The sequence below is a fragment of the Panthera tigris genome, chromosome B3 (genome assembly GCF_018350195.1).
Source record: "Panthera tigris isolate Pti1 chromosome B3, P.tigris_Pti1_mat1.1, whole genome shotgun sequence".
Lineage (NCBI taxonomy): Eukaryota > Metazoa > Chordata > Mammalia > Carnivora > Felidae > Panthera > Panthera tigris.
This window is the reverse complement of record NC_056665.1, coordinates 115193776-115220694: the sequence shown is the minus strand read 5'-3', so window position 1 is coordinate 115220694 and position 26919 is coordinate 115193776. Positions and strand designations below refer to the sequence as shown.

The 26919-nt window shown below is 48.6% G+C and overlaps 1 protein-coding gene and 1 pseudogene across 3 annotated transcripts in view; one reads left to right on the top strand and one right to left on the bottom strand.

Moving 5' to 3' along the window:
- Positions 1-26919, top strand: part of SLC8A3 (solute carrier family 8 member A3) — a 145294-nt gene that overhangs the window by 9454 nt on the left and 108921 nt on the right. For all 3 annotated transcript variants that reach the window (XM_042990008.1, XM_042990009.1, XM_042990007.1), the window contains exon 2: positions 10684-12529. In XM_042990008.1, coding sequence (XP_042845942.1) covers positions 10746-12529 — 1784 coding nt within the window. In that variant the 5' untranslated portion in view covers positions 10684-10745. The remainder of the gene's footprint in view (positions 1-10683; positions 12530-26919) is intronic.
- On the bottom strand, positions 9114-9192 carry LOC122240022 (annotated as a pseudogene).

Below are 26919 nucleotides of genomic sequence, written 5' to 3'. Positions count from 1 at the left end.
GTATCTCAGTTCAGTGGTTTTGTGTTGATTCCTTTGGCCTCTGTGCCTTTGGGCACTGTGGAGATCCCTGACGCGGGAGGAGCTCTGCAGGGCCCTGGGGAGGAAGAGGGTGTCTGATGTGGTTTGGTTTTTGCTGTGCCTCATTTATATTCTTTCACCAGCCTCCTCGTTTCAGTTGGTCTCCAGAACGCATTGATTCTACTTTTTTTTTTTTAATGTTTGTTTATTTTTGAGAGACAGAGAGAGCACGAGCAGGGGAGGGACAGAGAGAGGGAGACACAGAATCCGAAGCAGGCTCCAGGCTCTGAGCTGTCAGCACACAGCCCGATGCGGGGCTCGAACCCACGGTCATGAGATCATGACCTGAGCCGAAGTCAGACGCCTAGTGGACTGAGCCACCCAGGCGCCCCAGAACGTATTGATTCTACTTTAAAGAGCTCACAGGTCCACACCTTCCACCACAGGCCCGCTCTCACTGCCTTGCTTCGGGTTCTGCCCCCTCATACTCAGATGCCTTGGGAGACTCTGGACTCGTCTTCCTGCCTCCCGTCTTTCCTTGCTTCTGTTCATCTACCTGGTTTCCCCACTGTCTTCGTGCTAGGCCTCCTATCCCGAGGAAAAACATCAGTCTTGTCCCTCCTGTGATTGAAACACTTTCAGAGGTTCCCCGTTGCCGCCGGGATAATGCTCTAATTCCTCGGCCGGGTGTACAAGGCCTTTTGCGAACGATTTCTTGCTTATCTCTGCAGCTTTGCCCCGGTGCCCGGTTCCTTCAGCCACACTGCTCACCCTCATTCAGGCTGCCGTGCTCGTTAGCACAGGCTTTCTATTTCTTTGAGAAACACTGGCTTCCACCCAGTTAACTCCTGTTCCTTCTTCAAATCCTACATCTCAAGTGGCCTGGTTCATGAATCTGGCCCTGATGATTCTGGGCACAGCATGAGGCCTCCCTTCCTCCGTGCTCTCTTGGCACATTGCACAGGCTTCCAAATCTAGTACTTGTTTTGTTGTAATTATTTGGTTTTCTGTCACTGGCCTCAAGTGAAGTGGGTGCTCCTCACAGGGGATTATTTTTTGTTCATACTACTCAGACTTGAAAAACCGTGCTCACAGCATCCCCGACAGATGGGATGCTTCATATGAACACTGCCAAGAGTGGGAGAAATCACTGGATCTTCTGCTTTCTATTTTCGCACAATTATTCAATGTATCTATTCATTCAGTAAATATATACTGAGTAACTACTATATGCCAGGCACTGATATAGGCACTGAGGATATAGAAATACCAAAGGGATAAAAATTCCCACCCTCTAGGAAATTTTATTCTAATTTTTCGGAGTGTGCAAAGACAAAAAAAAACAAAACAAAACGAGGTGGGCACAAATCAGAGTAATTTTCATAACTCTGTGAAAGTCAGCCCATGGCACGCCGACTGGGTTTCATAAAAAATGCATGCATGCGTGAATGAAAGAATAAATGAATGAGCAAGCTAAGAGACCCTGAGGAAACAAGTGTGGACAAGCCAACTAAGCCATCGTCGCTGAAAGGGAAAATAACTAGAAATCTGTCCTGCTGGCAGTGGAAGAGCAGCGTCATTTTTTCCTATGAAAATGGGAGGGACCTCTGGATCTTTTCTGTTTCCTCAGTAAACGTGTAAACCAAGCAGACGGCAGGTTTCGGGAGACACAGAGGGAAAGTCTGCTTGGATGGGTAGGCAATCCTTGGCAAGGTGTGACGGCAAGAGTCCAGGAGTGTGGGGTATCTGTCCGGGACACAGAAAGACTTTGTGCTACCCATTGTATGTCACAGCTCGCTATACACTAAGAGTTCTTCTCCTGGTCCAAAGAAAGTCTCTCATGGTCGGAATCCCTAAGACACAAATGTCATGGTCAGGCTGCATTCCCGTCTTCTCTTCCAGGATTTTCAGCCTTGGTTGTACCTCAAAATCAGGCAAGGAAATTTTAAGGCACTTCAATATCTAGGACTCCCAGAGAGTCCAGAACTTAGGTTTGGAGCTGGATCCAGGTGTCTGTACGTTTTTAGAGCTCCAGAGTTATTCTAATGCACATCCTTCTTCAGCATGTGGTCCTAGTTCCATCATTGCCTCCAGCGCTATGGGGGCTGGGGGGTGACTTAAAGGCAGATGCAGATCCAGCAGGGGGAGAAACAGAATTTCGGAGGGCAAAGCCTTTCCTCTTCCCACGTCTCCAGCCCACTCTCATTGTTTATGACATCCTAGACCTGCCAGAGACTTGCAGAGGGCAAAAACCTCTGGCTTCTACAGAGTCCGGTAAACCTTAGAATCATAGACTCAATGAGCCCTTGAGTCGTAGAATTTTAGGCAGAGAGGCAGAGAGGATGTCAGAGGTCACGTCCAACCTCTTTGTCCTATCAGTAGAGTTTCACTGAGTGTGACCACTTGTCCTAAAACAGAAAAGTAAAAAAATAAGGCTTCCCAATATAGAGTTGAGGTCCCTCAGGGAGTTTCCATGAGGGTGTAGAAGGTGGAGGAAGAGGGTGTTGTCGGGGAAGGTTTTCCAAAGGAGGTCGAGGGTTCTGGGACCCGAGGTTCTTGACTTATGGGCTCCAGATTCCTACCCTACTTTTCCACCATCCCTCTCATCCCCTGGGGTTGGAAAGCAGATTTGGGCATTGGACATACCAAATTTCATAGCCTAGTAGTGCTCATCTAGTGGACTTTGGGTGGGTTATTAATCTTTGAGCCCAAATCCTCTCATTTCTAAATTTTTAAAAAATTATATATGTTATTTTTGAGAGAGTGAGCAGGGAAGGGGCAGAAAGGTGGGGAGTAGAGAGGATTTGAGGCGGGCTCTGTGCTGACAGCAGAGAGCCCGACATGGGGCTCGAACTCACGAACCGTGAGATCATTACCTGAGCCGAAGCCAGATGCTTACCCAGCTGAGCCACCTAGGCGCCCCTAAATCCCCCCATTTCTAACACAGATAATAATACGTGTCTTATCGTGGGGTGCTTGGGTATGAAATAGCAGCCATAAAAGCACTTAATGCAGTTCTGGCCATAGAGCTGGTCCTTGATGGATAGATACGATTATTGTTTTTGTTGTCATTTTTAAGATGGTGTGTGCAAAGCATGAGGTGCGTAGGGCCTGCTGGTGCCCTACTCCCCCCCGGGGAGGCTGCCACTTCTGGTGCGACGGCACCGAGGAGAACGTCAGCAGGGTCCCATGGGGTTTCCTGTGGTTTGGATGTTATTACGAATTTGACGGTCTTCAGGGAAGGCAAATACGACAAGCTCAGGAGATCGGAGAAGCAAGAGCGGTGAGATGCCATACCACGTACTACTGCGAGGTTCTCTCTGTCATGAAGCCGTGCTGCATTGCAGCCACTGCCCTCGTGGTTTGAGACAGCTGGAAGTGACCAACCTGAGGGCTTAGAGCAGCACAAGTAAAAGATCTTCGTTCCCGTGGCATCATTGCAATCACTCGCTCTTGTAATTGCGTATTTGCTTCCCTCCCTCACCAGAAGATAAAAACGCTGTAAGGGTGGAGAGGTGGTGTAGCTCATTCGTGGCTGCACTCCCACTCACTAGCACAGAGCTTGGCCCCAAATGGGCATTCAAAGAGCAGTTGTTTAAAAAATGGATTTGATCCAATGTGCTTTTGGCAGATCCAGAAGGTAGGCTCTCCTTGACTCTTTTTTTGGGCCCCCCCTTTCCTACTGTCCTCCCTCAACCTACCCTCTTATACTCTCAGGGCTCCATGGGAGTCTGAATCCTGTGCCTGGTTCTCACAGGGCTATGGGCCAACCTAACCTGAATGTGTCCCTTCGGTTCCCTGCCCGTGGAGAGACAGGCCTGTCTGCAGTCGGGGCACCTTTGTCAAAGAGGACCTATGGAGACCATCCAACCCGACGTGAGTTTTCTGGAAGAGGAAGCTAACCCCCTGAGAGGTTCACTGAGTCTTTGAATTCTTACAGCTTGTGGAAAAAGCTCTTGTCTCCTGCTTTCAAATCTGGGGCTCTGTCAGTGCTCCAGGCTGCCTTGGAGTATGGAGAACTGCCAAGCTCATGCACACCCAGAAAGGCCTACCCCATCCTTCCTGGGCCCTTGCTCAAAGGGGTCCCCAAATCCAGGGTCCGTCCCAAGCCAGTGGTGGACACCGTATGTCTCGGAGTCGGGCTGCCAGTACTCAGATGCTTAGTTTTCTACTTACTGTGATTTTTAGGCAAATTACTTAATCTTTGGGAGCTCAAATTAGCTTACCTGCAAAACGGAGCACGATGATGATAGCAGCTCCTTCACCATGAAGATTCAAAGAGATAATAATGTACAAAATCCAGCACCATTATGTTTTCCTCCTTGGATCCAAGCTCCAGTGTGACAAACTACCTAAGCAGCCGAGGTCACATCTTTCCCACTCTTGCGGGTGCAAGGGATTTCGTTCCTGTGTTTCTGGGGAGCACTGCCAGAGAGGACTCTGTACCGACGGTCATCCCTGTAGGCAGAAGAGGTACAGAAGATGCAGTGCTCAGGGACTCCGGTGACACGTTGGATCCAGTGCAGCCCGGCTGCACTAAAACTTTAATGTAAATTGGCCGTGACGCCTGTGCAGGGGCCCAGATTTAGAAGCAGAGCAGGACGACTCTACCCAGGCTGGTGACAGGCCTGGAGCAGTGTTCCCATTGGAGAAAGTGGAGGGCGTAGCAGGAGGGAGAATTTGCTCAGTCTGGCCTGGTGGCACTGTTTTATTAATGATCTGGAAGAGCAGAGGAACAGTGACTTTAATTAAATTTGCCAGTGATATTAAAAGATGTCAGGAGCCACTGCTGAGGACACAGACACCTTGCAGATGGCCCTGGGGGTGTTCGGAAAATAATCCAGGAAAGGGATGAGAAGCCATGGGCTGAGTTGGGGCATTGGTTCAGCTGAGGAAGAAGAATGTGACATGGGGACAGAGGGTCATCATCTGCAGAAAATGTTCCAGGCCCACCCTCTTTTATCTGTATCTGCTGTGTTTCCAAGAGATCTCTCACTGATCATCCTGCTCCGGTCTGGTTCTTCTTAACAGCCATCTTAAACCCTTTAGCCAAATTGGTTTTTCTGAAATACAAATCAGACCATGTCGCTCTCCTGTTTAAAATCCTTTCATTGGCCTTTTACTGACCTTGGGTTGAAATCCTGTCATCTCAGCCTAGCATATAAGACTTGCCATGAATCGAGTCCTTCCTACGTGTCCAGTCTTCTGGCCATTCGTCTTCGCCCCTCCTGCCTCACACTGAATTCCTTGTTTTTTTTTTTTAAGTTTATTTATTTTTGACAGAGAGACAGAGTGAGTGAGTGGGGGAGGGGCAGAGAGAGAGGGAGGGAGAGAATGTCAAGCAGGCTCCGCGCTGTCAGCACAGAGCCTGATGCAGGGCTCGAACTCACAAAGTGTGAGATCATGACCAGAGCCAAAACCAAGAGTTGGACGCTTAACCGACTGAGCCACCCAGGTGCCCCTCACACTGAATTCCTTGTAAATCCAAGCACACAGCAGGCTTTTCCATGTCTCCATGTCTTTTCTTGGTCTATCCGTTTGACTCAAATGTCCCTCTTTCTCCCTTCTTTCCTTCCTTCCACCCTTCCTTCCATCCTTCCTTCCTTCCTTCCTTCCTTCCTTCCTTCCTTCCTTCCTCACTCACTTCTTTCCTTCTTTCTTTCTCTTTCTCTCTTCCTTCTTCTTTTTGACCACAGCTCACTCAGGCTTGAAGACTCATTTCAAGGATCACTTCCTTCAGAACGCCTCCCTGAATCCCCAAGCTGGCTCAGTGCCTTCCTCATGTTCCCACAGCATTCTGCCTGTGCCTTCACTTATCACAGTAAAAATGCCTATTTGTGCAGCTGTCCGGGCCTGCTGGATTGTACCTTTGAGGGCAAAGCCTGTGTGTTACTTTTCATTTTGCCCATTGGCATCTGGTAGAGTCCTGACAGATCATAGGCGTTGGCTAATTTTGTCACACTGAACTGAAGGGGAAGAGAGTATTCAGGTGGGAGACTGCCTCAGCCAGTCAGGGCGCACCAGTAAGCTGCCTGGGGACTAGGTAGCTCTGCCACATGGTTGGTCTCCCCTGTCAGGGTCCATGGGTCAGTCATATTGCTTCTAAGTCCACAGAAAACTGGACGCTGAGAGGCACTTGGGTGGCTCAGTCGGTTAAGCGTCTGACTTCGGCTCAGGTCATGATCTCACCGTTTGTGAGTTCGAGCCCCGCGTCAGGCTCTGTGCTGACAGCTCAGAGGCCTGGAGCCTGCTTCGGATTCTGTGTCTCCCTCTCTCTTCCCCTCCCCCACTTTCACTCTGTCTCTCTCTCTCTCTCTCTCTGTCTCTCTCAAAAATAAATACAATATTAAAAAAATTAAAAAAAAAAAGAAAAGTGGAAGCTGATGGGGCCATGGACATTCTACGACAAAGTGGGACATCTTAGTAAAATGGAGTGGTTAAAAACATAAATTTTATGTCATCTGTGTGTGAGTTCTGGCTTTTCTATTTCCTTGCTTTATACTTTGAGTAAATGACTTAATTAAGGCTTAGTTTCCCAAAATATAAAGCAGGGATAAAAATAGTACTAATCTCATAGGATTGCTCTGAAGATCAAGTGAGGAAGTAAGTACTGGGCATTATGCACATGAGAAGCACTTAGATGTGTTAGTTACAGTTATTAACATCTTCACTATTTGGGGAGGTGTTGGGGCTCTCAAACGGAGTCAGATACCTGAGTATATGTATTTTAGGGCTGATTAAGAGCCTTCTGGAACCACAGGAGATATTTGGTTCTCTAAGGAGCTGGGGTGGGTCCCCAGTAGGTCAGGAGATGCCTCAGTTGTGTCTGGGGCTGGGGTAACAGCACACACACAAAAATGACTATTGGCTGTGTCTGTCCACCGTGTCCACTGTCCCCCTGACATCTCGGGCAGAAACCATTTCCTGGCAGGGCCGGAAGGAACAACTGGGAATTCACAGATCATTTTCCACCGTCAATTCCAAGAACTTGGTGCAGGCATTTACTAGCTACCTTCCTGCCTTGTTTTCTTTCATCTTTGCCTTCAGTTTATTTGTTTCTCAGGGAACAGTCTTTCTTTCTTTCTTTCTTTCTTTCTTTCTTTCTTTCTTTCTTTCTTTCTTTCTTTTTATTATTTTTTTGGTAATGTTTATTTATTTTTGAGAGAGAGAGAGAGACAGAGAGACAGAGTATGAGCAGGGGAGGGGCAGAGAGAGAGGAAGACACAGAATCCGAAGCAGGCTCCAGGCTCCGAGCTGTCAGCACAGAGCCCAACACGGGGCTCGAACCCACAAACGGCGAGCTCATGACCCGAGACGAAGTCGGACCCTTAACCGACTGAGCCCCCCAGGGGCCCCCAGGGAACAGTCTTTCTAGAGTGGCCCCTCATTCTGACCACATGACAGCGTATTCTCCAGAAAACCAGTGGTCGCAGGTGGTTTGCAAGACCTAGGAGAGCAAAGACCACGATCCTTATCTCCCTGCCGGCTGGGAGAAGAGGAAGCCCTGTCCCCTGTTAATCAGGAAAACTCTACTACCTAAGTGTCCCATGTCCTTTGGCTTCAGAAAGCCAGCCCTCTTCCCTAACCTGTGGATAGCCCACCCCCTTCAGGTTGGCTGGCCCACGCAGCTGCCTCCTCCGGTCACCATGTTGGCTTCTAATCAAAGAGCTGCTCCAGCTGTGCCCACCTTCTGTCTCCTGCATGGGGCTTATCAGAATCCACAAAATGGAGGGTTTTCAGAGGTCAAGGCAAAGTGCCAAGATCCTTCTCTGTCCACGTTTCTCCAGGGTGGAGGGATCTGTGTTCATCGCAGATTTTGAGAGACTTTTCGACCTTTGAACACGGATACGGAACACCTTCAGCTGCCCCACTCTTCCATTGTCATCCTCATATCCTCTTTTCTGAGGGCGGTCAGAGCCCCAGGCACCTGCCGTGATGACCCCAAGTACCTGGGCCGTGGGGAATGTGGGCCTCAGCACTTGGCTGCCATTCTGGGGAATATGAAACCAAGTTAATCCATGGAGCTCTTTGGAAGGGAGGCCTTCATGATTACAGTATGCACCAAGCTGTACTGTGTCCTGAAGGGAATTTCTCTTTGAGTACAATTTAAAGAGGTCATACATAGCCTCTAAAATCTAGTCAGGATATGTCTATGAGATCTCTATATTGTTTTCTAAAGCAAATGGCTATAATCCAGGTCATAAAATGGCTTTAAAGAAGGCTGATGTCTGAGTGTGGTAGTCTGCTCAGGCAGCCGTAACAAAATACCACAGATTGGGTGGCTTAAACAATAGAAATCCCATTTTCTCGCAGTTCTGGAGGCTAGAATGTCCAAGATCAAGGTGCTGGCCATTTCATTTTCTGGAGAGAGCTCTCTTCCTGGCTTGCCTGTGCCACTTTCTGGCTATGTGGTGGGGAGAGAGTGCTTTCTCTCTTCCTCTTCTTATAAAGCCATCAATCCTATCAGAGTAGGACCCACCCTTATAATCGCACTTAACTTTAATTACCTCCTAAAAGCTCTGCCTCCCATTACAGTCACACTGGGGCCTAGGGGCTCATCATAGGAATGGCGGGGGCTGGGGGACACAGTTCAGTCCATAGCACTGAGGACGCTTCCTTAGTGGCTATATTTGTTTATTCCAAAAACATACAGCTGCTGAGAATGCACTAATTGACTACTTAGGACACCACAGTAAACAGAATAGACGCAGTCTTTGCCTTGATTTTATTCACAGTTTAATGGATGAGTTAGACATTCATTATATAACCCCACAAATAGACATGTAATTTTAAAGTTTCATAAGTGCCATGAAGGAAAAGGAGAGTGTGATGAGAAGACATAACAGGGAAAGTTGACCGTCCCTAGGAGTGAGAGTAATTTTTTCTGAGACAGTGATATTAAGCTAAGATCTAAAACCTTGTTAAGAGTAGGGGTACCAAGAAGAAATAGTCATTTCAGGCGTGCGTGGATGATGTCGTGTGTGCAAAGGTCCTGAGGTAGAAAATAACTTGGTGCCATCCAGGGCCAGACATGAAGTCCATTGCTGCTGAAATGCAGTAAGAGGGAGAGTGGCAGAAGATAAAGGGGGAGACTTTGTAGGTCATGGTAAAGAATCTTGAAACTGATGAGAACAGATCGTACACTTGATCTTAGCCAAAAGGCCGAGAAGTGGTGGTAAAGAACCTTTATATTAAGGATAAGCAGAAACTACGGAAGGGCTTCACGTAGGGATGTGACAGTGTAGGTTTGGAGTTTTTAGAAAAGGCGACTGTTGCTGTCTGAGGAAATCGAGTGGAGAGTTCGGTCAGGAGGTCACTGCAGTAGATTCGTGAGGTGAGGAGTAATGGTGGCTGTGATGGTTTTGGTAGAGGTGGGGGGAGAGTCTAGGCTTCAGTGCTGGGTGCACAAGGGACAGGAGCAAGGGGGAAGGCCTGCAGACACATACCCATTGTCTGGCATGAGTAACAGGGTGGATGGAGGTGCCATATTCTGAGATGGGAAACAGTGGAGAAAGGGGGACAGATGTGGAGGACAGGACTTTGAATCCTTTAAGGTACTGTACAGACGCAAATTAGCATTCTTCTGTTACTAAAGGTACCCCGCACGGGCGCAGCAGAGGTGGAAAAATGGGCAAATAGCTTTTTTCCTTTTTTTTTTTTTTTTTTTTTTTTTTTTAGAGCTATCACATGGATATTTGCATTCTCCTTGCGTCTGAATGAGGCAATGAGTGGAAAGATGAATCCGTAGTTTCTGTTGAGTTTCTTTTCCTTCTCCTGAATTCGTGCTCCGCTCTTACTGGTCTGAGGCCGGCGGATGAGGCTGCATTTCACCCCCAAATCGTGTCTACGATTAAAAAAAAAAGTATTTGAGAGCCACTTGTACGTTTCAGTCATGGTGATCTCTATCACTCGGCCCTTCCAGGGTTTGGGGGTGGAGTTTGAGCGGCTGACTGATTTCATCTTCCTGTAACTGGATGCCTCAGCTGTTTCCTAAGCAAGTTTTCATAAGAGCTGCTGGGTATTGGGGCTTGAGCACAGCTTTCAGGGCCCCTGTTTAGCTATACTGCAGGTAGCATTCGCCACCCGATCAACCCTCTTGATTCCCCAAGCAATGTCAGAATTACGGTTTGCCTGTAGAAGTTTTGCATTTGGGGAAGGAAGTTTTCCCAGGTGGGCTCAATTGCACACAGGGCAATGTATTTTATTTTGGGGGAGTCATCCGTGAAAAAAGTTCGGTATATACCCTGGCGCACGTATGCCATGCAGAATTCTCGAGTGTGGAAATGGTAGGGGTGAAGAAGCCTGGAAACAGTATAAGTGGGGATGAAGATTCAGGTCATGCTTGGCCTATTTTCGGTTGATTCTTAACTCTCACAGATAACAGTGGGGCCTGAGACAGGACTAGAAGGGTATCACTTATGTTTCCATTACCAGTATTCCCAGCTATTTTAAGCCATTCTTCAACTGAGTCTCCACCAGATGGTCCTGTGGACAGAGCAGCTATTCGTGCTTCCCATTGACATCTTTTTTTCCGAGTGAGAGACTGCCCCATATGTTAGTGCAATATGTCGCTCAAGGTGAAACGTCGGTTTGTATTGGTGGGAACCCGCCATTTGCTGTCCCCCTTTTCCTCATGCCTTTTCCTGCCTCTCTGGTCTTTTCTAGGTCTCTGGCCCATCGGGAGGACCATTGGTGCTGCAGTGGAAGCCAGCGGCTAAGTCTTGTGTATGGCGTGGTTAAGGTTTCAGCCTCTCACCTCTGCCTTCCTCCATTTTGGGCTGATTACTTTTGTGCTCTTCCTGAATGGTCTCCGGGCGGAGGCTGGTGGCTCAGGGGATGTGCCCAGCACAGGACAGAACAATGAGTCCTGCTCAGAGTCCTCGGACTGCAAGGAGGGTGTCATCCTACCAATCTGGTACCCGGAGAACCCTTCCCTTGGGGACAAGATTGCCAGGGTCATTGTCTATTTTGTGGCCCTGATCTACATGTTCCTTGGGGTGTCCATCATTGCTGACCGCTTCATGGCATCTATTGAAGTCATCACTTCTCAAGAGAGAGAGGTGACCGTCAAAAAGCCCAACGGAGAGACCAGCACGACAACAATTCGGGTCTGGAATGAAACTGTCTCCAACCTGACCCTCATGGCCCTGGGTTCCTCTGCTCCGGAGATCCTTCTGTCTTTAATTGAGGTGTGTGGTCATGGCTTCATCGCTGGGGATCTGGGACCTTCTACCATCGTAGGTAGTGCAGCTTTTAACATGTTCATCATCATTGGAATCTGCGTCTCCGTGATCCCTGACGGAGAGACTCGTAAGATCAAGCACCTCCGGGTCTTCCTCATCACCGCTGCCTGGAGTATCTTTGCCTACATCTGGCTCTATATGATCCTGGCAGTCTTCTCTCCTGGTGTGGTTCAGGTTTGGGAAGGCCTTCTCACTCTCTTCTTCTTTCCAGTGTGTGTCCTTCTGGCCTGGGTGGCAGACAGGCGACTGCTCTTCTACAAATACATGCACAAAAAGTACCGCACCGATAAACACCGAGGGGTTATCATAGAGACAGAGGGTAACCACCCCAAGGGCATTGAGATGGATGGGAAAATGATGAATTCCCACTTCCTGGATGGGAACCTGGTGCCCCTGGAAGGGAAGGAAGTGGATGAGTCCCGCAGGGAGATGATCCGGATTCTAAAGGATCTGAAGCAAAAATACCCAGAGAAGGACTTAGATCAGCTGGTAGAGATGGCCAATTACTATGCTCTTTCCCATCAACAGAAGAGCCGTGCCTTCTACCGGATCCAAGCGACCCGTATGATGACCGGCGCAGGCAATATTCTGAAGAAGCATGCAGCAGAACAAGCCAAAAAGGCCTCCAGCATAAGCGAGGTGCACACCAATGAGCCCGAGGACTTCGTCTCAAAGGTCTTCTTCGACCCATGCTCTTACCAGTGCCTGGAGAACTGCGGGGCTGTACTCCTGACGGTGGTGAGGAAAGGGGGGGACGTGTCCAAGACCGTGTATGTGGACTACAAAACAGAGGATGGCTCTGCCAATGCAGGGGCTGACTACGAGTTCACAGAGGGCACTGTGGTTCTGAAGCCAGGAGAGACCCAGAAGGAGTTCTCTGTGGGCATCATTGATGATGACATTTTTGAGGAGGATGAACACTTCTTCGTGAGGTTGAGCAACGTCCGGATGGAGGAGGAGCAACCAGAGGAAGGGATTCCTCCAATAGTACTCAATAGTCTGCCGTTGCCTCGGGCCATCCTGGCGTCCCCTTACGTGGCCACAGTCACCATCTTGGATGATGATCACGCAGGCATCTTCACTTTTGAGTGTGACACTATTCGTGTCAGTGAGAGTATTGGTGTCCTGGAAGTCAAGGTTCTGCGGACATCAGGTGCCCGGGGCACAGTAATCGTCCCCTTTAGGACAGTAGAGGGGACAGCCAAGGGTGGTGGTGAGGATTTTGAAGACGTGTACGGGGAGCTGGAGTTCAAGAATGACGAAACTGTGTAAGTAACCTTTCCATATTCTATCCGCCCCCCTCCATCCCTTGTCATCTCCTCTGTCGTTAAAACTCTTCCTCGCGGCGCGTTAATGTCAGACTTGGGTTCCAGCACAGGTGCGCAGGATCGGCAGGCACTCCTGGCTGGTTCCACTTCCAAACCTTCCTTCGGTTTTCTCACCTTACAGTGTTTCTGGGCAGGGAATCCTGTGGCAGGATCTAAGGACACAGAACATTCCTCAGGGGAACTCAGAATGATGGCTGGTGGAGGTGTGGGGTGACAGAAGTTTTGATGTCCGATTTTGGAGAGTTCTCGTGACTAAGCAGGAGCTGGGAGACCCGTGGGGTCTCTCCTTCCTCCTCCTGTCCTCATGCCGAAGGCTCATAGGAACCTCGAGGCTGTTCCTTTCCATTCTGAGGTGGCGCCAGCTCAGTCGGGGGCATCCTCAGGGAAGCAAGTGCCGTTGGCTCCCCCCCACCCCCTACCCGGGACCACACTGCAGTTGTCTTGTATAGCCAGATTCCAGGCGTCTCTCCTTCAATTTGGAAATTGCTGAGGTGGTTGAAATTTGGCAATCACCGTACATGCCCGTAGGCTATTTTATGGTGTGAGGCCGGCCCAGTCTAGGTGAGATGAGTCAATACAGCTTGGGTATTGGAGGTGTCTTGCAGAAGCAGAGTTCCCAGGGCAGTGGCTGCCTGCCTTTAGTCACAGGTGTGAGCTCCAAGATCTGACTGAGCAACATAGGGAAGCCCCTCTTAGGAACTATGGGAGAAAATACATCCTCAGTGTGGTCGTCTCCCTTCGTAGTTTAGAATGCTCCTGGAACGCTTCTCTGGTTAGTGAAGGTCCACTGAGTCCTTCAGACACCGTGGTTATTGCACTTCTGTTACCTCGATCACTATAAGGGCTCTCCCCATTGAACCTTCTTGTGCTGGGTATTCCGTTTTTGTTTCTGTTTTCTCAGATGGATAGCTCTGAAGAAGCAACAGAATGACTTTCCCCAGGATTTGCAGGGTGGCCGAAAAGGTGGGGGTGGTAAGGGGTAAACTTGTCTCTGAATTCTTGTTCACGTCCACAAACAATAAGCAGAAACAGGAGGCGTGAAGGACAAAAGGGGCATTGAGGAAGGGGAGGGGGATGTCAGACTGCTCCGAGAACCTGCTAAAAACACCTTGAGTGGGAAATGAAAACACATAGTTTGTAAGAGGGTGAAGGAAGGAGGGCACAGAGAAGGGAGCCCATAGAACCGAAGGAGAGGTGTCATGGAAGTGCTTCCTCCCAGGTCCAGTCATGCGACAGGGCTCAAAAGGGGTTGGATCCTGCTGACAGCAGACCAGCCATCCGGGGACTCTGTTCTTGTCCTCCCTCAATTCCTTCCTACTAATGTGACTTTGGGCGAGACGTTTAGTTTCGGCTCTAGAACCGCACTGTCTCATCTGCAAAGTGAGAACGATGGTCGTGTCCTTGCCTGGAGGCAGGGTCGGATCTTTTTGCAGTTCCTGCCAGCCCCAGGATTTTCGGAACCGTAGACACGGGCACTCAAATTAGGTCCTGTTTGCACTAGCCAAAGATGGAGCAGGGGATATCGTCTCCCACAATGAAATAGGCATTGACAAATTGATTTATTAGAGCTCTGTTTAGTCATTTTGCTGGGAGGGATAATCATTCGTTAGCCTAAGTAAAAACCTGTGCTTCTAGAGAATACTGTCCGTTTATATGTGCTCTGGAGAGAGTGTTTGTACATACAAATGAAGGACAGGCTCTCGCTGGGAAGACAGACTCCACGCAACTTCACGTGCTTACGGCGATGTCAGTATATAAGAGGTTTTGGTCGGGCACTCGGTGAGCTCGAGACCACAGCATTGGCCATGATTTGACGGACTAGTGATTTCTCCAGTTCAGTGCCTATCTACCAAAGGCACTGAAGAGTAATTTTTGACAGATCAGAGGCTTGGCTCCCGGTTTCTTTGTCCCATTAAGAATCAGTTGTGCACTTTGGATCTCTGAGTATGACTAACCCTTCCTCAAATCTCTTTGTGTTTTCAGCTTGAATAATATCCTGGTGTAAATGGACCTCATGAGTGATCACTTCTGATATCGGTTCTACATGTATATCAGCCTCCACACATTTCCGATTCTGGTCCAGGTATCCCAGGATTTCGTGAACAAGCTTTGTCGCCGCCGTCTCTTCCTCCCCATTAGTTTTTAGACTTCGGTAGACTTTAGGCTACCCTTCTGGTTTTCTTCCTTGCGGAAGGATGAGTCCGTAACCTGCTAGTCTGTCTTCACACCGTAGCCCTACCCTTGATCCTGTAGATTGTAATTTTATAAATAGTGGCAGTATGATGTAGCAGAAAAACCATGGGCTCTATGTACTTTGGGTGAAGATTCTGGCTCTAGGTCTGATTGAACCAGGTATTTGGGGGACATTTTATTAATTTGTGAGATGATTTCCTCATCGGTAAAAAAGGGATAATAATGTTTCTCTTGGAGGGCTGTTACGATTCAAAATACCATATGCAGTGTTGTCTGTATATGCTAAGTGCTCAGTACATGAGGCCATTAATAACAGTCTCAGTGAATTAACAGTATTCTTCAGAAGACGCTGTTGAGGTGATCGGGCTTCTTGAATCTCTGTGTAACCCTAGTTAATAAACATGTTAGTTTTTTGGTTATTGTGAAGATTCCTAATCTAAACTCCCAAAATATTAGAGCCAGAAAGGACCTTAGAATATCTTCTAGAGTAATGTTTCTCGGGTTTTAACGTGCTTCTGAACCACCCAGGAACCTTGCAGATTACGATTCAAAAGGTCGAGAGTAGGGTTTGAGATCCCGTGTTTCTAAGAAGCTCCTGATGCTGTTGGTCCCAACTTAGAGTTGAAAGGCGTTAGAGCTCTGAGCCGAACCATGAGACCCAGGAAGCAAAGTGGCTTTTCAGCTGACCTGCTTAATTGAATCAAGAAGGCTTGCTTTCCAGTTCCAGCTTGCAACTCCAACTTAGCTAGAACCCAGCTCCTACCCTGAGACCTTGCTAATTGCAATGCCAATCTGGAAACTGAAATTGAAACCCTCAGGGTACCTAGACAGAAGCTGTGTGATGCCTGGAGCAGTTCCGCCTTCCAATCCTTCCCTCTCTGTGCAGCTTTCTTTGCCTACCCGGCTCCGGAGCACCGTCGATCTTGCCCTCATTACACTCTTCCAAAAACCTATTCAGGTTGAAGCCAGGCCTGTGCCCTATCAATGCTATTGGGCGATGAATTCACTCGTGTGGTTTTATTTTATGCTTTACTTCTTCATTGACGTCCTTAGCACCACGGTAGGATAGACAACCATGAACTTTGAAGTCTGACAAACAGATGTGAATCCGTCACCAGTTGTGTAGCTTTGAACAAGTCATTTCACCTGGCCAAGCCCCAGATATTTTGTTGGGATGACAGGAATTGTAGTATCTATCCTGCAGGGGAGTGATAAGTACGATATACAAATACGCAGAAGTTGTACCTGCAGCACGGTGCCTGCTCAAAAAAGGTGCTCGGTCATTCAACAAACATTTATTAAATGTCTGCCACGTGCTAGATACATTACGTGGACTGGAGATAAATAAGTGAGTAGGACAAGCTGACATTTCAGCTCTCAAGAATCTTCTCCAGTGAAGAGGGTACTAGGCATATAGACAAATCAAAACACATGGGAGAAGTGCTGTGGTTGAGATAAGCTCAGTAAAAGAGAAATGAAAGCTCTTTGCCGTATGTGTGACACCACTCAAGTTTCGAAAGCAGCCTTCACCAAGGATGTAGTAGTGAAGCAGATGAAGCGGGGGGGTGGGTACGTGACGACCTTAAACCCACATCACAATAAACTCTCGACATTTGTGAGGGATCCGATTGACATCTTCATGATCTAGAAGAATCCCCACCTTTGTGGCTACCACTAAAGCACATCCTTAGAATTATGGCCTTTGAGGGGCGCCTGGGTGGCGCAGTCGGTTAAGCGTCCGACTTCAGCCAGGTCACGATCTCGCGGTCCGTGAGTTCGAGCCCCGCGTCAGGCTCTGGGCTAATGGCTCAGAGCCTGGAGCCTGCTTCCGATTCTGTGTCTCCCTCTCTCTCTGCCCCCACCCCGTTCATGCTCTGTCTCTCTCTGTCCCAAAAATAAATAAAAAACGTTGAAAAAAAAAAATTAAAAAAAAAAAAAAAAAGAATTATGGCCTTTGAGCCTACTGCAGACAATAACAAAACCTCGTGGAGATATATATGCGTGCTGCTGGCACATTAATCTCACTCACTAAACAATGTGCCTGCACCTGTATCCCAGGCTCACAGCACGCTTCTGCAAAATAATAGAATATTGCAGCTCATAGACCTTTGGGGTCTCTGAGAATAGTCAGAGTCCCTGACGTCAGACAGGCAAATGTCAAGACCTCCTGTAATTAAATGGCATAGGCCTCCTTCAAAGAAGAATGGAGTATTAGCTGTGCCACGTAGTTTCCAACAAAATTAGAATGCAAAAGCCAGAAAGCACCTGACCTCCCACTTACAAATTATGAAGCTGAGATTCGGAGAGGGGAAGGGACTTGTCTAATATCACACAGCTAGATAGGATAGAAAGTTAAGAGTTAGCAAGGACGTTGTAGACGCTACTGATTTAATGTCTCTCCCTCCCAGTTTGGACTTTCTTGTTTTTATCCATCAGAACAATGTTAACTTTGGAAAGTGTATAGAAATTCTTGGGTGAAAAGTGCTCTGGGAAGTACAAATCCAACAGTATTATGTGACTAATATCTTAACTGGGAATAATAACGTATTATGGGCTATTTTTAATCTCTTGGTTCACCTTGAGACTGTTCAGGAAGAAAACTATTGGGCCCAAAGGTGGGGGAAAAACCATCTTAGTGATTTACTGAGAAAAGGTGACAAGCATAGCTGGGACATCTTTTGGGCAATGCTGGTAAATTGCAGACAAGACCTTGTTCCATGAAATAATGACTTTTTTTTTTTTCTTTCAAAATGATGTAGGCCATTCCCTTCCAGAGGTGCTTTCTCTATAAAGTTTCAACCTCAGGGAATCTTTCCATCAAACTCCGGACTGCTCCAGGACACAATCCGCCCCTCCTACACTTTAACTAAAACATACTAGGCTTTTTCCTTATTCTTTGGTGTTAGAATAGACTCTTCCCGTGCCAGCAAGGGAGATTATTTGCCCGGAGAATGCCCTTCCTGTGCTTGAGAAAAGTCACAAGCTGCAAACTTTGTGAGGGTGGGATCAGGTGACATTCCTTTCCCTCTCTTTTCTTCTGCCTTCAGTGCCGGACTTCCAGTAAGGAGATCTCTCTCCAGCTTTAGGGAAACCGTCGGTCACCAGGACCCGTGGCTTTGTGGAACTCACAGCGGAGCTATGTACTTGGCTCCAAGTAGTCCTGGAGAAGGGAATCCGTACCTAAGCCAGTAGTTGAATGGGGTTCTTAACAGTACAATGGACATTTCAAATAGGGTTGTTCAACTACAGCTCTTTTCCTTCTGGGTCCAAAGGAACGATTATAGGTTATGTGGCTGTGTGGCTTTCTTCGCAGAAGCTTTGGATATTGTGCCCAGAAAGGCCCTGATATATATTGTTTCGTCTTAATTACTGAAACTGTCAAAGATTATGTCAAAGAAGGGCATATTCCGGTGTGCCTGGGTGGCTCAGTCATCGAGCGTCTGACTCTCAGTTTTGGCTCAGGTCATGATTTCACGGTGCATGGGTTCGCTCACAGCTTGGAGCCTGCTTGGGATTCTCTTCCTCCACGCCCCACCCCCCCCCCCACCTCTCCCCCACTTATGCACTATCTCAAAATAATTAATTAAAAAAAAAAAAAAGAAGGACATATCCCAACTCCAGGATCCACAAAGCACCCAAAGTCTACTTAAACTTTACATGTTTATAAAAATCTCTGGAAGTCCAGAGTCTTCCTGGTTAATTTGTTTTGGGGTCTAAGATGCAGGGTCTCCTGGCAACCTTGGATCAGTCAGCATTCCCTGTACCTCACTTGGTCAGAGACCCTGTGTAGCAGAGCGTCCTGTGTGACCACCCCTGCTCCTCTCACATTGGATTGCCCTCTGGTATGAGACAGCTCAGTGCTGCGGGGTTGAGGATACATTAGGTTGGTGTGAGGGGAAAGGAATATTGTGATTCGAGAGGATCACATGACTGGCCAGTCAGGAAATGAAACAGACTTCTCCTCAAAGAAGGCTTCCTTTCTTAGAGAGGAGCTAGTTGGGCTTTGGGCAGTATTAATAAAGGAATACCAGTGAAGGTACTGCCATCAGCCTTGTTTATTTTGTTTTGACTTTTCTGGTTCTTAAGGTCAAAGTTTCCTCGTTCATTCACAAGAAAGATAGAAAGGGACAAAGCAAGGTGGGTGAGTGGGCAGGACTTTCTAACTGTCCAGCCTTTCATCGCCTTCCCAGGTGTATTATTGTTTTCTTGTTTTTTAAAAGAGAAAGTAGGTACGCCTGTGTGGTTCAGTCTATTAAGCGTCCGACTTCAGCTTAGGTCACGGTCTCATGGTTCGTGAGTTCGAGCCCTGTGTTGGGCTCTGTGCTGACAGCTCAGAGCCTGCTTGGGATTCTCTCTCTCCCTCTCTCTGCTCCTCTTCCACTCGTGCTTTCTCCCTCCCTCTCTCTCTCTCTCTCTCTCTCAAGTAAATAAATAAACTTAATAAATAAATAAAATAAAAGAGAAACTAAGCTTCACTTCTAGAAGCAATAGGAAGCCCTGGCCTAGAGCCAGTCATATATAATTGACAGTTGGAAAGAGAGAACTCCTTGATCTGCAAATAGAGCAAAGTCCTCATATTTAAATTCTTCACAGTCCAGAAACATTTTGCAGGAATCAAATGCTTTGAGAGTTTTGCTAAATGACCACAAAGGAAAGCACTAGGTCAACATTCTCAGGGGGCATGGTAGTTATCATTCATAGGAATTATATTCCCATCCCTACCACCTACCAGGTACCCAAGTGGGAAATTACCTGTATGCACAGAGAAGAAGGTAAAGTTGAAGGAGGAACTTACTCATTATGGAGAAATTTGTTTTTCTGAAAATGGAGTCACCATGAGGTACATGTATACATTTGACTTCAGCTACGGATGTGCACCCTCCTGGGCCCCTCTAGCTAACGGTCAGCATGAATGGATGCAGCCTCCTTAACCTGAGCCTGAGCCCAAGCCGGTCACCACTTGGTGGGGAGGCTCATGAACCAGTTCTTTATGACACAGACCATGCCCTGTCTTGGGTCCTTTAGTTGGTGCTTTCAAAATGAGTGACATCTTTTTTTTTTTTTTAATTTTTTTTTTTTTAACGTTTTTTATTTACTTTTGAGACAGGGAGAGACAGAGCATGACCAGGGGAGGATCAGAGAGAGGGAGACACAGAATCTGAAACAGGCTCCAGGCTCTGAGCTGTCAGCACAGAGCCCGACGCGGGGCTCGAACTCACGGACCGCGAGATCATGACCTGAGCCAAAGTCGGCCGCTTAAACCGACTGAGCCACCCAGGCGCCCCCAAAACGAGTGACATCTTGATAATAACTCAAACTCAGAATATGAGTGCAGAACGAATTATGGATTACGGATGACTAATACTGCTGCGTTTCCCTCGTCGTCCATCTCTCTCCAGAGCCATTGGCCTTGATCTGTCTACCTTTCGATGCTGTCCTTGTGAATCCCACACGGTTTCTCCTTGTGAACCCCACTGTCGCCGGACCCTCTCTGTCTGAGCTGTGGTCATCTAGGATGTGCTCCGCCACCGTAGCTAGGGCTCACGGCCCTGGCTGCAAATCTTCACGTATTTGCCTTATTCCCCTGCTCACACCTTACTTCCCGTTGGAATACTTTGTTGTTAATTCTCGCCGTCTCTTCTACACGCCCTGTGGTGCATCATCTCTCTCTCTCTCTATCATACATGCTCCAGGCACTGGCGCCACGAAAGCTGTGGTTCCTACCCCTGTCACACTCAGCGCCTTCCTCCTCGCTTCCTTTAAGTCTTCTTCTGTATTCTTATCCCTCACACTGCTGGCATCTGTACTTGGATTGCCTCGTGTCTGCCGTCTGATCTGCGATTTCTTCGAGTGATCGAGAATGAGCTGTAGGTATCCCTTACGAAAGCCTGTCATTTGGACAGAGACAACGGGCTTCACGATAACCCAGAAGACTGATATCCCCCAGCTAGCAAACCACTCACTGTGGTGCTCTTTTTCCCTTACCCACAAAGTCTTTGCCTTGACTGTATGTTGAGACAGTAGGGTTCAACTGTAAGGATCAGCGTAGACTAGAACTGGTAGCAGAAAGCTGTCAGGCAGGCAGGGGAGCCCTGGGGGGCTACCTTCTCTTTCTGATGCTCTCCCCTCTGGACCACGTGGTCTCTGTCTCCAGGCATCTCCGCTTCTCTCTGTGGCCTTCCCCCGTGCCGCTTCCTAGCTTGCAGTGATACCTCACAGACCAGCCGTCCTGCTTCATGGCTCCTCTCTCCGTGTGGCTCTCGGCTCCTATCTGGAAAGACCTTCTACCTCAGGTTCTCAAGAGAGGGAGTCGAACGGGTCCGTACTTTGCCAGCTTGGCCATGTCAGAGGCCACTGGCCAGATCTGTCTTGGTTGCCCTGAGTCAAGCCAAGCTCTCCTCGCCCCAGCAGTTAATCTGCCACAACCAGATGGCAGAGTGGAAAAACGAAGTTACCGTGCGGATTCCATGGTAAGCTACCCAAGCAGCTGTGTCTATAAGTGGGGGCAGTGTCACTTCGAAAAACGTCCCAGGTGTGACCATCATCTGTCACCTCAAAACTGGCACGTAACGAGGTTTGCCGTGCCTCAGAGAGAACGCTGATTTTACCGTGGTCTGTGCTGGGGCGGTAGGCTGGAGAATGGGAGAAATAGCCGCCTCTGGAGGCCCCAGCCGGATCAAATTCACATTGACCGCAGCCTCAGTAGCCAAGAGTAAATTGGCCTCTGCTCGGATCAACAGAAAGCATTCCTAGTGGGTGATGTTCAGTGGCACAAATCTCAAGGCTACCAGGGTCATCCCCCCCTCCCCCCCTCCCCCTTATCCTCTTCTGGTCTGTCCTCTCCAGGAGACTAGCGTCAGCAGATGAGCTGCTGTCATTTTCGAGTGTGTTATTTGGGTACTGAGTCACTTTCAAAGCCTCTTCCTGGGTGTGGGTTTCCAGACTGGCTTGTGTTCCAGACCAAGACAGAAAGCTTTCCTACCTCCCATGCCCGCCAGGGACAGAGTGACAGCCTTTCCTTTGCCACCCCTCCCCTGCCCGACAGCTGGTCAGCTGGACTTAGCCGGAGCCAGCAGGCACCCCCTCTTTGTGTCTGGAGCTGTAACTGGACGCGTTTCCAGGAACTCCCCGGAAGCCAGAGTATTCCCATCTCCAGGTGACACGGCGTGTGACTCTGTCAGCTGCCTGTGTTCCTGGGCACCGGGCTGGGGTGTAAGATAGGATTCCTTTTGTGGCAGCTGCAGTCAGTTCATAGTGACTGTCCAGGGGGCCATCTTGGAAAGGAGTTTTGAGGCTGTGGCCGGAGCCAACTGTGGCTATGAGAAGGGAAGGCCAAATACTACCACTGCTAGTCCTGGGTGGAGAAATGGAAGGAACTTCACGGGATGAAGAAACTCAAGAGTCTCCGTTTCAGTGAGTTGCATTAGTGTGAAGTTGCCACTGTCTCTGATATGGGGCCAGTCCCAAGGAACCGCTCTCTTCTTCATCCTACACAAAGCAGAACTTTGTCCTGTTCCCTGGATAGATCCACAAATGCCCATTGGACACATGGAGCAGATAATTTACTTGTCAGACCATGATCTTTCAGAACCCCTGCTAAGCTAGTGGGTTTCATCAGCTAGACCAGTGGTTCCCTGCCAGCTCCCCATCACAGGCCATTTTAATTATCTGTCCTTCCTCATAGAACCCGTGTTTTAGAAGATTCACTGAAAATTAATTAGATTTTCATTTTTTTCCCCATAAAACATAGCAAAAGATAACTCACGTTACTATAATGAATTAATTTGATTGTAGCCAAAGCAAAGACAAATGGCATTTTAATTAACCCATGTGGACTGCTGGTAGAAAATACACTTTCTAGTTTGGGGGTCAGGGAGTGAGTAGAATGAACATAGCCAAGGGCTGACTTTCAAAGTAAGTGTCTGATGTGAAATGCTCTAAAAATATTAGGCACTAATTGTTTAAAGTTATTTTGATGCAGGTGACCTCATGGGAAGATCAAGGTACTAGAAATATATCAGAATATATCAGACTATAAGGCATAGTATTGGTTACTTAGGCTTTACCGTTCAGACCTGCGGGGAAAAGACTACTATTATTATTTTTCTTACACAATAAAACTTGGAATATTTATTTGAAAATATAAAAAAAAATAAGGATTTTGTAATACTTTAGGGTTAACGTTATCACTTTCTTCAGATTAGGTAACAGAGTCCTAAGAAACATGAAGTAATTTGCCCTAGAACACAGGGATTTAAGGACGTATCAAAACCTACATCATCTTGGGGCACCGGGGTGGCTCAGTCGGTTAAGCGTCCAACTTCAGCTCGGGTCATGATCTCATGGTTCATGAGTTCAAGCCCTACGCTGGGCTCTGTGCTGACAGCTCAGAGCCTGGAGCCTGCTTCGGATCCTGTGTCTCCCCCTCTCTCTCTGCCCCTCCTCTGCTAGCGCTCTGTCTCAGTCTCTCTCTCTCTCTCTCTCTCAAAAATAAACATTAAAAAAAATTTTTTTTTAAAAACCTAGATCTTCTGTTTCTAAATCACATATTCTTTCTACTATGTCCCACATTTTAGCATCAGAATAAGGTGATGAAGCTGAAAGCGGGCTTTCTTCTCCTCCTATGGAAGAGTCTAAGGGCGCATCCCCCCATCTCTTCCTTAACAGCAAGAGTTGGCTGCTTTCCTTTTAATTCAGGGGCAGCTGGGCTCAGAGAAGTTGGCCAGGGCCAAATAAACTCCTTAACGCCCAACTCAGAAGTCTGGACTCGTCACCCTTGACTGCTGGCTCAGCCCCACCCGTGCCCAGGCCGGTGCACAGAAGATTCTTATTTGTGCCACTGCACCATCAGGAGCTACCAACAGATGATGGTTTGGCCTGCTGCCTGGGGAACAGGGCAAGGCTGGCACAGGACCACGTGTTCAGATCCGGGGGCGCCTCCTCTGAGGCTGTGCCTATCAGCCTCATGTGTCTGAGGGCGTTTAGGACCAAGAGTTAGAGGGAGGGATGATCAAAGAGAGCAGGAGGGGCTCCGCCGCAGCCCCCCAAGAGCCTATGAGAGGCTCAATCAGTGAGGCTGGAAGCAACAGGAGAGTGGAAGCAGGAGGCCGTTGTCCAGCACTCTGGGTACAGCCAGCAGACATTGGTGAGCTCACACTGTGAGTTGACACAGTGAGAAGAGACCCAATCCCTGTCCTCAGGGAGTTCCCAGTCTGGCAGGATTTGAAGCGTGTTGAAGGAGTTGCGTATGTGGAGCTTTAAGAGACAAAACAAACGAGCAAAGGGGAAAAAAAAGAGAAAGAGAGACACAAACCAAGAAACAGACTCCTAACTATAGAGCCCAAACTGATGGCCGCCAGAGGGGAGGTGGGCGGGGGGGGGGGGGGCGGGGGCGGGGAATAGGGGATAGAGATGAAGGAGTGCTCTTGTCATGAGCACTGGGTGATGTATGCAAGTGTCGGATCGCTCGATTGTACACCTGAAACTAATAGAACACTGGATGTTAACGAGCTAGAATTGAAATAAAAACTAATCAGTTCACATCCCGTTTAGAGTTTCTATAGAAGAGGGGTCCTCCTCAGGCTGTGGCCTCACAGAGGCATTGCCACCGGCCTTTGTTGGGATTCAGTTTGGAGGCGTTAGAGGTGACCTCCTCCTGCAGTCGCCCCAGGAAGACTGGTTAGGAAGAATGGCTGGAGCGCGGTTAATTACCCGACTCCTGATCTCAGCTCAGGTCATGATCTCAGCTCAGGTCATGATCTCACGGTTCCTGAGTTCAAGCCCCACGTCGGGCTCTGTGTTGACAGCACGGAGCCTGCTTGGGATTCCATCTCTCCCTCTCTCTCTGCCCCTCCCCCACTCATTCTCTCCCCCCCCTCTCTCTTTCTCTCTCTCTCTCAAAATAAAAAATAAAATAAAATGAAGAAGATTGGCTAATTGGCTTGGCTTGTGGGGCACACACAGATATAAGTACAGGTTGGCCTCAGGAGTAAATGGTATCCAGCCAGGCCATGTCCTCAGACCAGAACAGCAGCCAGTTCTTCCCCATGCCTGTCACATATCATAGAGACACCAAAAAATGTCCGTTGAATGAATGAATGAATGAACGAACGAATGAACAGAATGAATTCCTGGCATCTCCTCTGGCTCTGTACCACTTCCAGTTTGCAGCAAGCCCAGGGGGACATGGGACTGGAACTCACTTCTAAGGCATGAAGACCAGGGGTCCCCTGCTTTCCACGCATACTTCCTCTCCTCTCCCAGTTTCAACGAGATCCATGGAGCCCTCTGGGCCTGCGCGTGCCTGAACTTCTCCACGGCCCAACCCCTGCCTGGCACCAGCTCCTCGGAGGGTCTGTTCCTGGACTGCTCGGCCACCTCTGAGCACGGGCTGCCTTTCCTGCTCAGGAGACACCCTGTAATTCGATTAGGAGCTCCCTCCCGGGAGCATGTAATTATGTCCTATCTGGGCCTTGTAATGACAGCCCCCTGCCACTGTGCAAGGAGCTGCCCTGCTCAGCTGCCCAGAACTTTTCACTGGGAGGGAACTAATCTGCTTAGCCCAGATTGGATGCAGTTCTGCAGAGTCCGCACCAGCAGAAAGGAGGGAACCTGGGGGTCAATCCTGTTCTGCTCTGTGATTTGCCACGAACCCCCCTGCCCAGGATTGTTCTTAGCTGAGTGGGAGGCCGGGGGCCCCGTTCTCCTTTCATGGTCAGAGCCCCTTGGGGTCCTCCAGCCCTCCTGGGGGTTAGAAGGGAGAGGAAAGGAGACTGAAGGCATTTGCCTGTTTTCCATGGTAGCTTGTGGGGAGGGGAGGTTAGATGGGTTGAGTTACCTGGCATTTTACCTGGATGATTCAAATGTTGCCCGTTGTGGGGGAGGACGCCTGCTGTTTCGAGCTGTGGGGGGAATTGCCTTAGTTCTGTGCATGACTTTCTTTGCTCCTTTGGGCTCGATTTCTGTGAAATGTTTTAAATGGGGCGGTGCCTCAGTGTGGCGGGGACACTGACTGCTCAAGGTGGCCTCCTCCTTCTACCTCCCCACCTGCATCTTGAGCCCTCCTCTTGAGGAACCCACATCCCTTCCTTGCTGTTATGTGGGATCTGCCAAAAACGTCATTGGCAACATGTACTGGGTTGAAGAGAGTCCCCCGCCGCCGACCCACTGAAATTCATGTCTACCCAGAACCTAGATCCTACAACTGGCATCCTTTTAAGGAGGCCATGTGAAGGTAGACGGGGAAGAAGTCCATGTGACAACCGAGGACAAAGATGCAGAGGGATGCAGGTACAAGCCAGGGGGTGCCAAGCGTTGTCAGCCAACACCAGAAGCTAGGAGAGAAGCATGGAATCGATTCTCCCTCGGAACCGCCGAGGAAGGCGTCAACCCTACCAACACCTTGATTTCAGACCTGTAGCTTTCAGACCCACGAGAGAAAATGTTTCTATTTTTTGAGGCTGCCAGGTTTGTTATAGCAGCTGCAGGAAGCTGATACCCAAGCCCCGCATAATGCATACTCTACACTTCAGGGAGTGAGGGACCTCGCGCTCATGGCTGAAGGACAGGTGCAGGGGAGAGCAGTGCCGGTGGGGTGAACTGTCCTTACGCCGCTGACCCACAGCTCCCAGGGCAAAGGAGGCCAGACCTCATTTAGCAGCTTATATATGGACTATAATTGTCCATATAATTTGGATTCCTGCTTGTAAATTATATGAGGAACCAGGGGAATAAAGGCCACTTCCTTTAAGCCATTTACCCAAGTCAGGTTACTTTATTACAGCTATTATAATGGCCTCCTCTTTTGTCTTCTTGGTCCTGGTCCATTGGTAGTTCTTAAATAACTGCCCAGAGGCCCTAGGTGATGCTCTATGAACTGCATGCTCGTTTCTCCCTCCCCACCCTTCCAATGGCTAAACTCTGGGCCACTGACAACAATGCCCCCCCATGTGGTCAAGACTCTCGCATCTTGTGACTGGGAGGCAACAGAAGGGCCTATTCTCCCGATCCTCTCTCCCTTTGGTGTCCCCTGGTGCTTTGCGGCTGGTCCTGAGATGTAGGTGTGTCACCTGCTTGTCCTGAAATGCAGACATGTTACCTTGTTCCTTCTTCAAATGAGGCAGGCCTGGCTGGGGCAG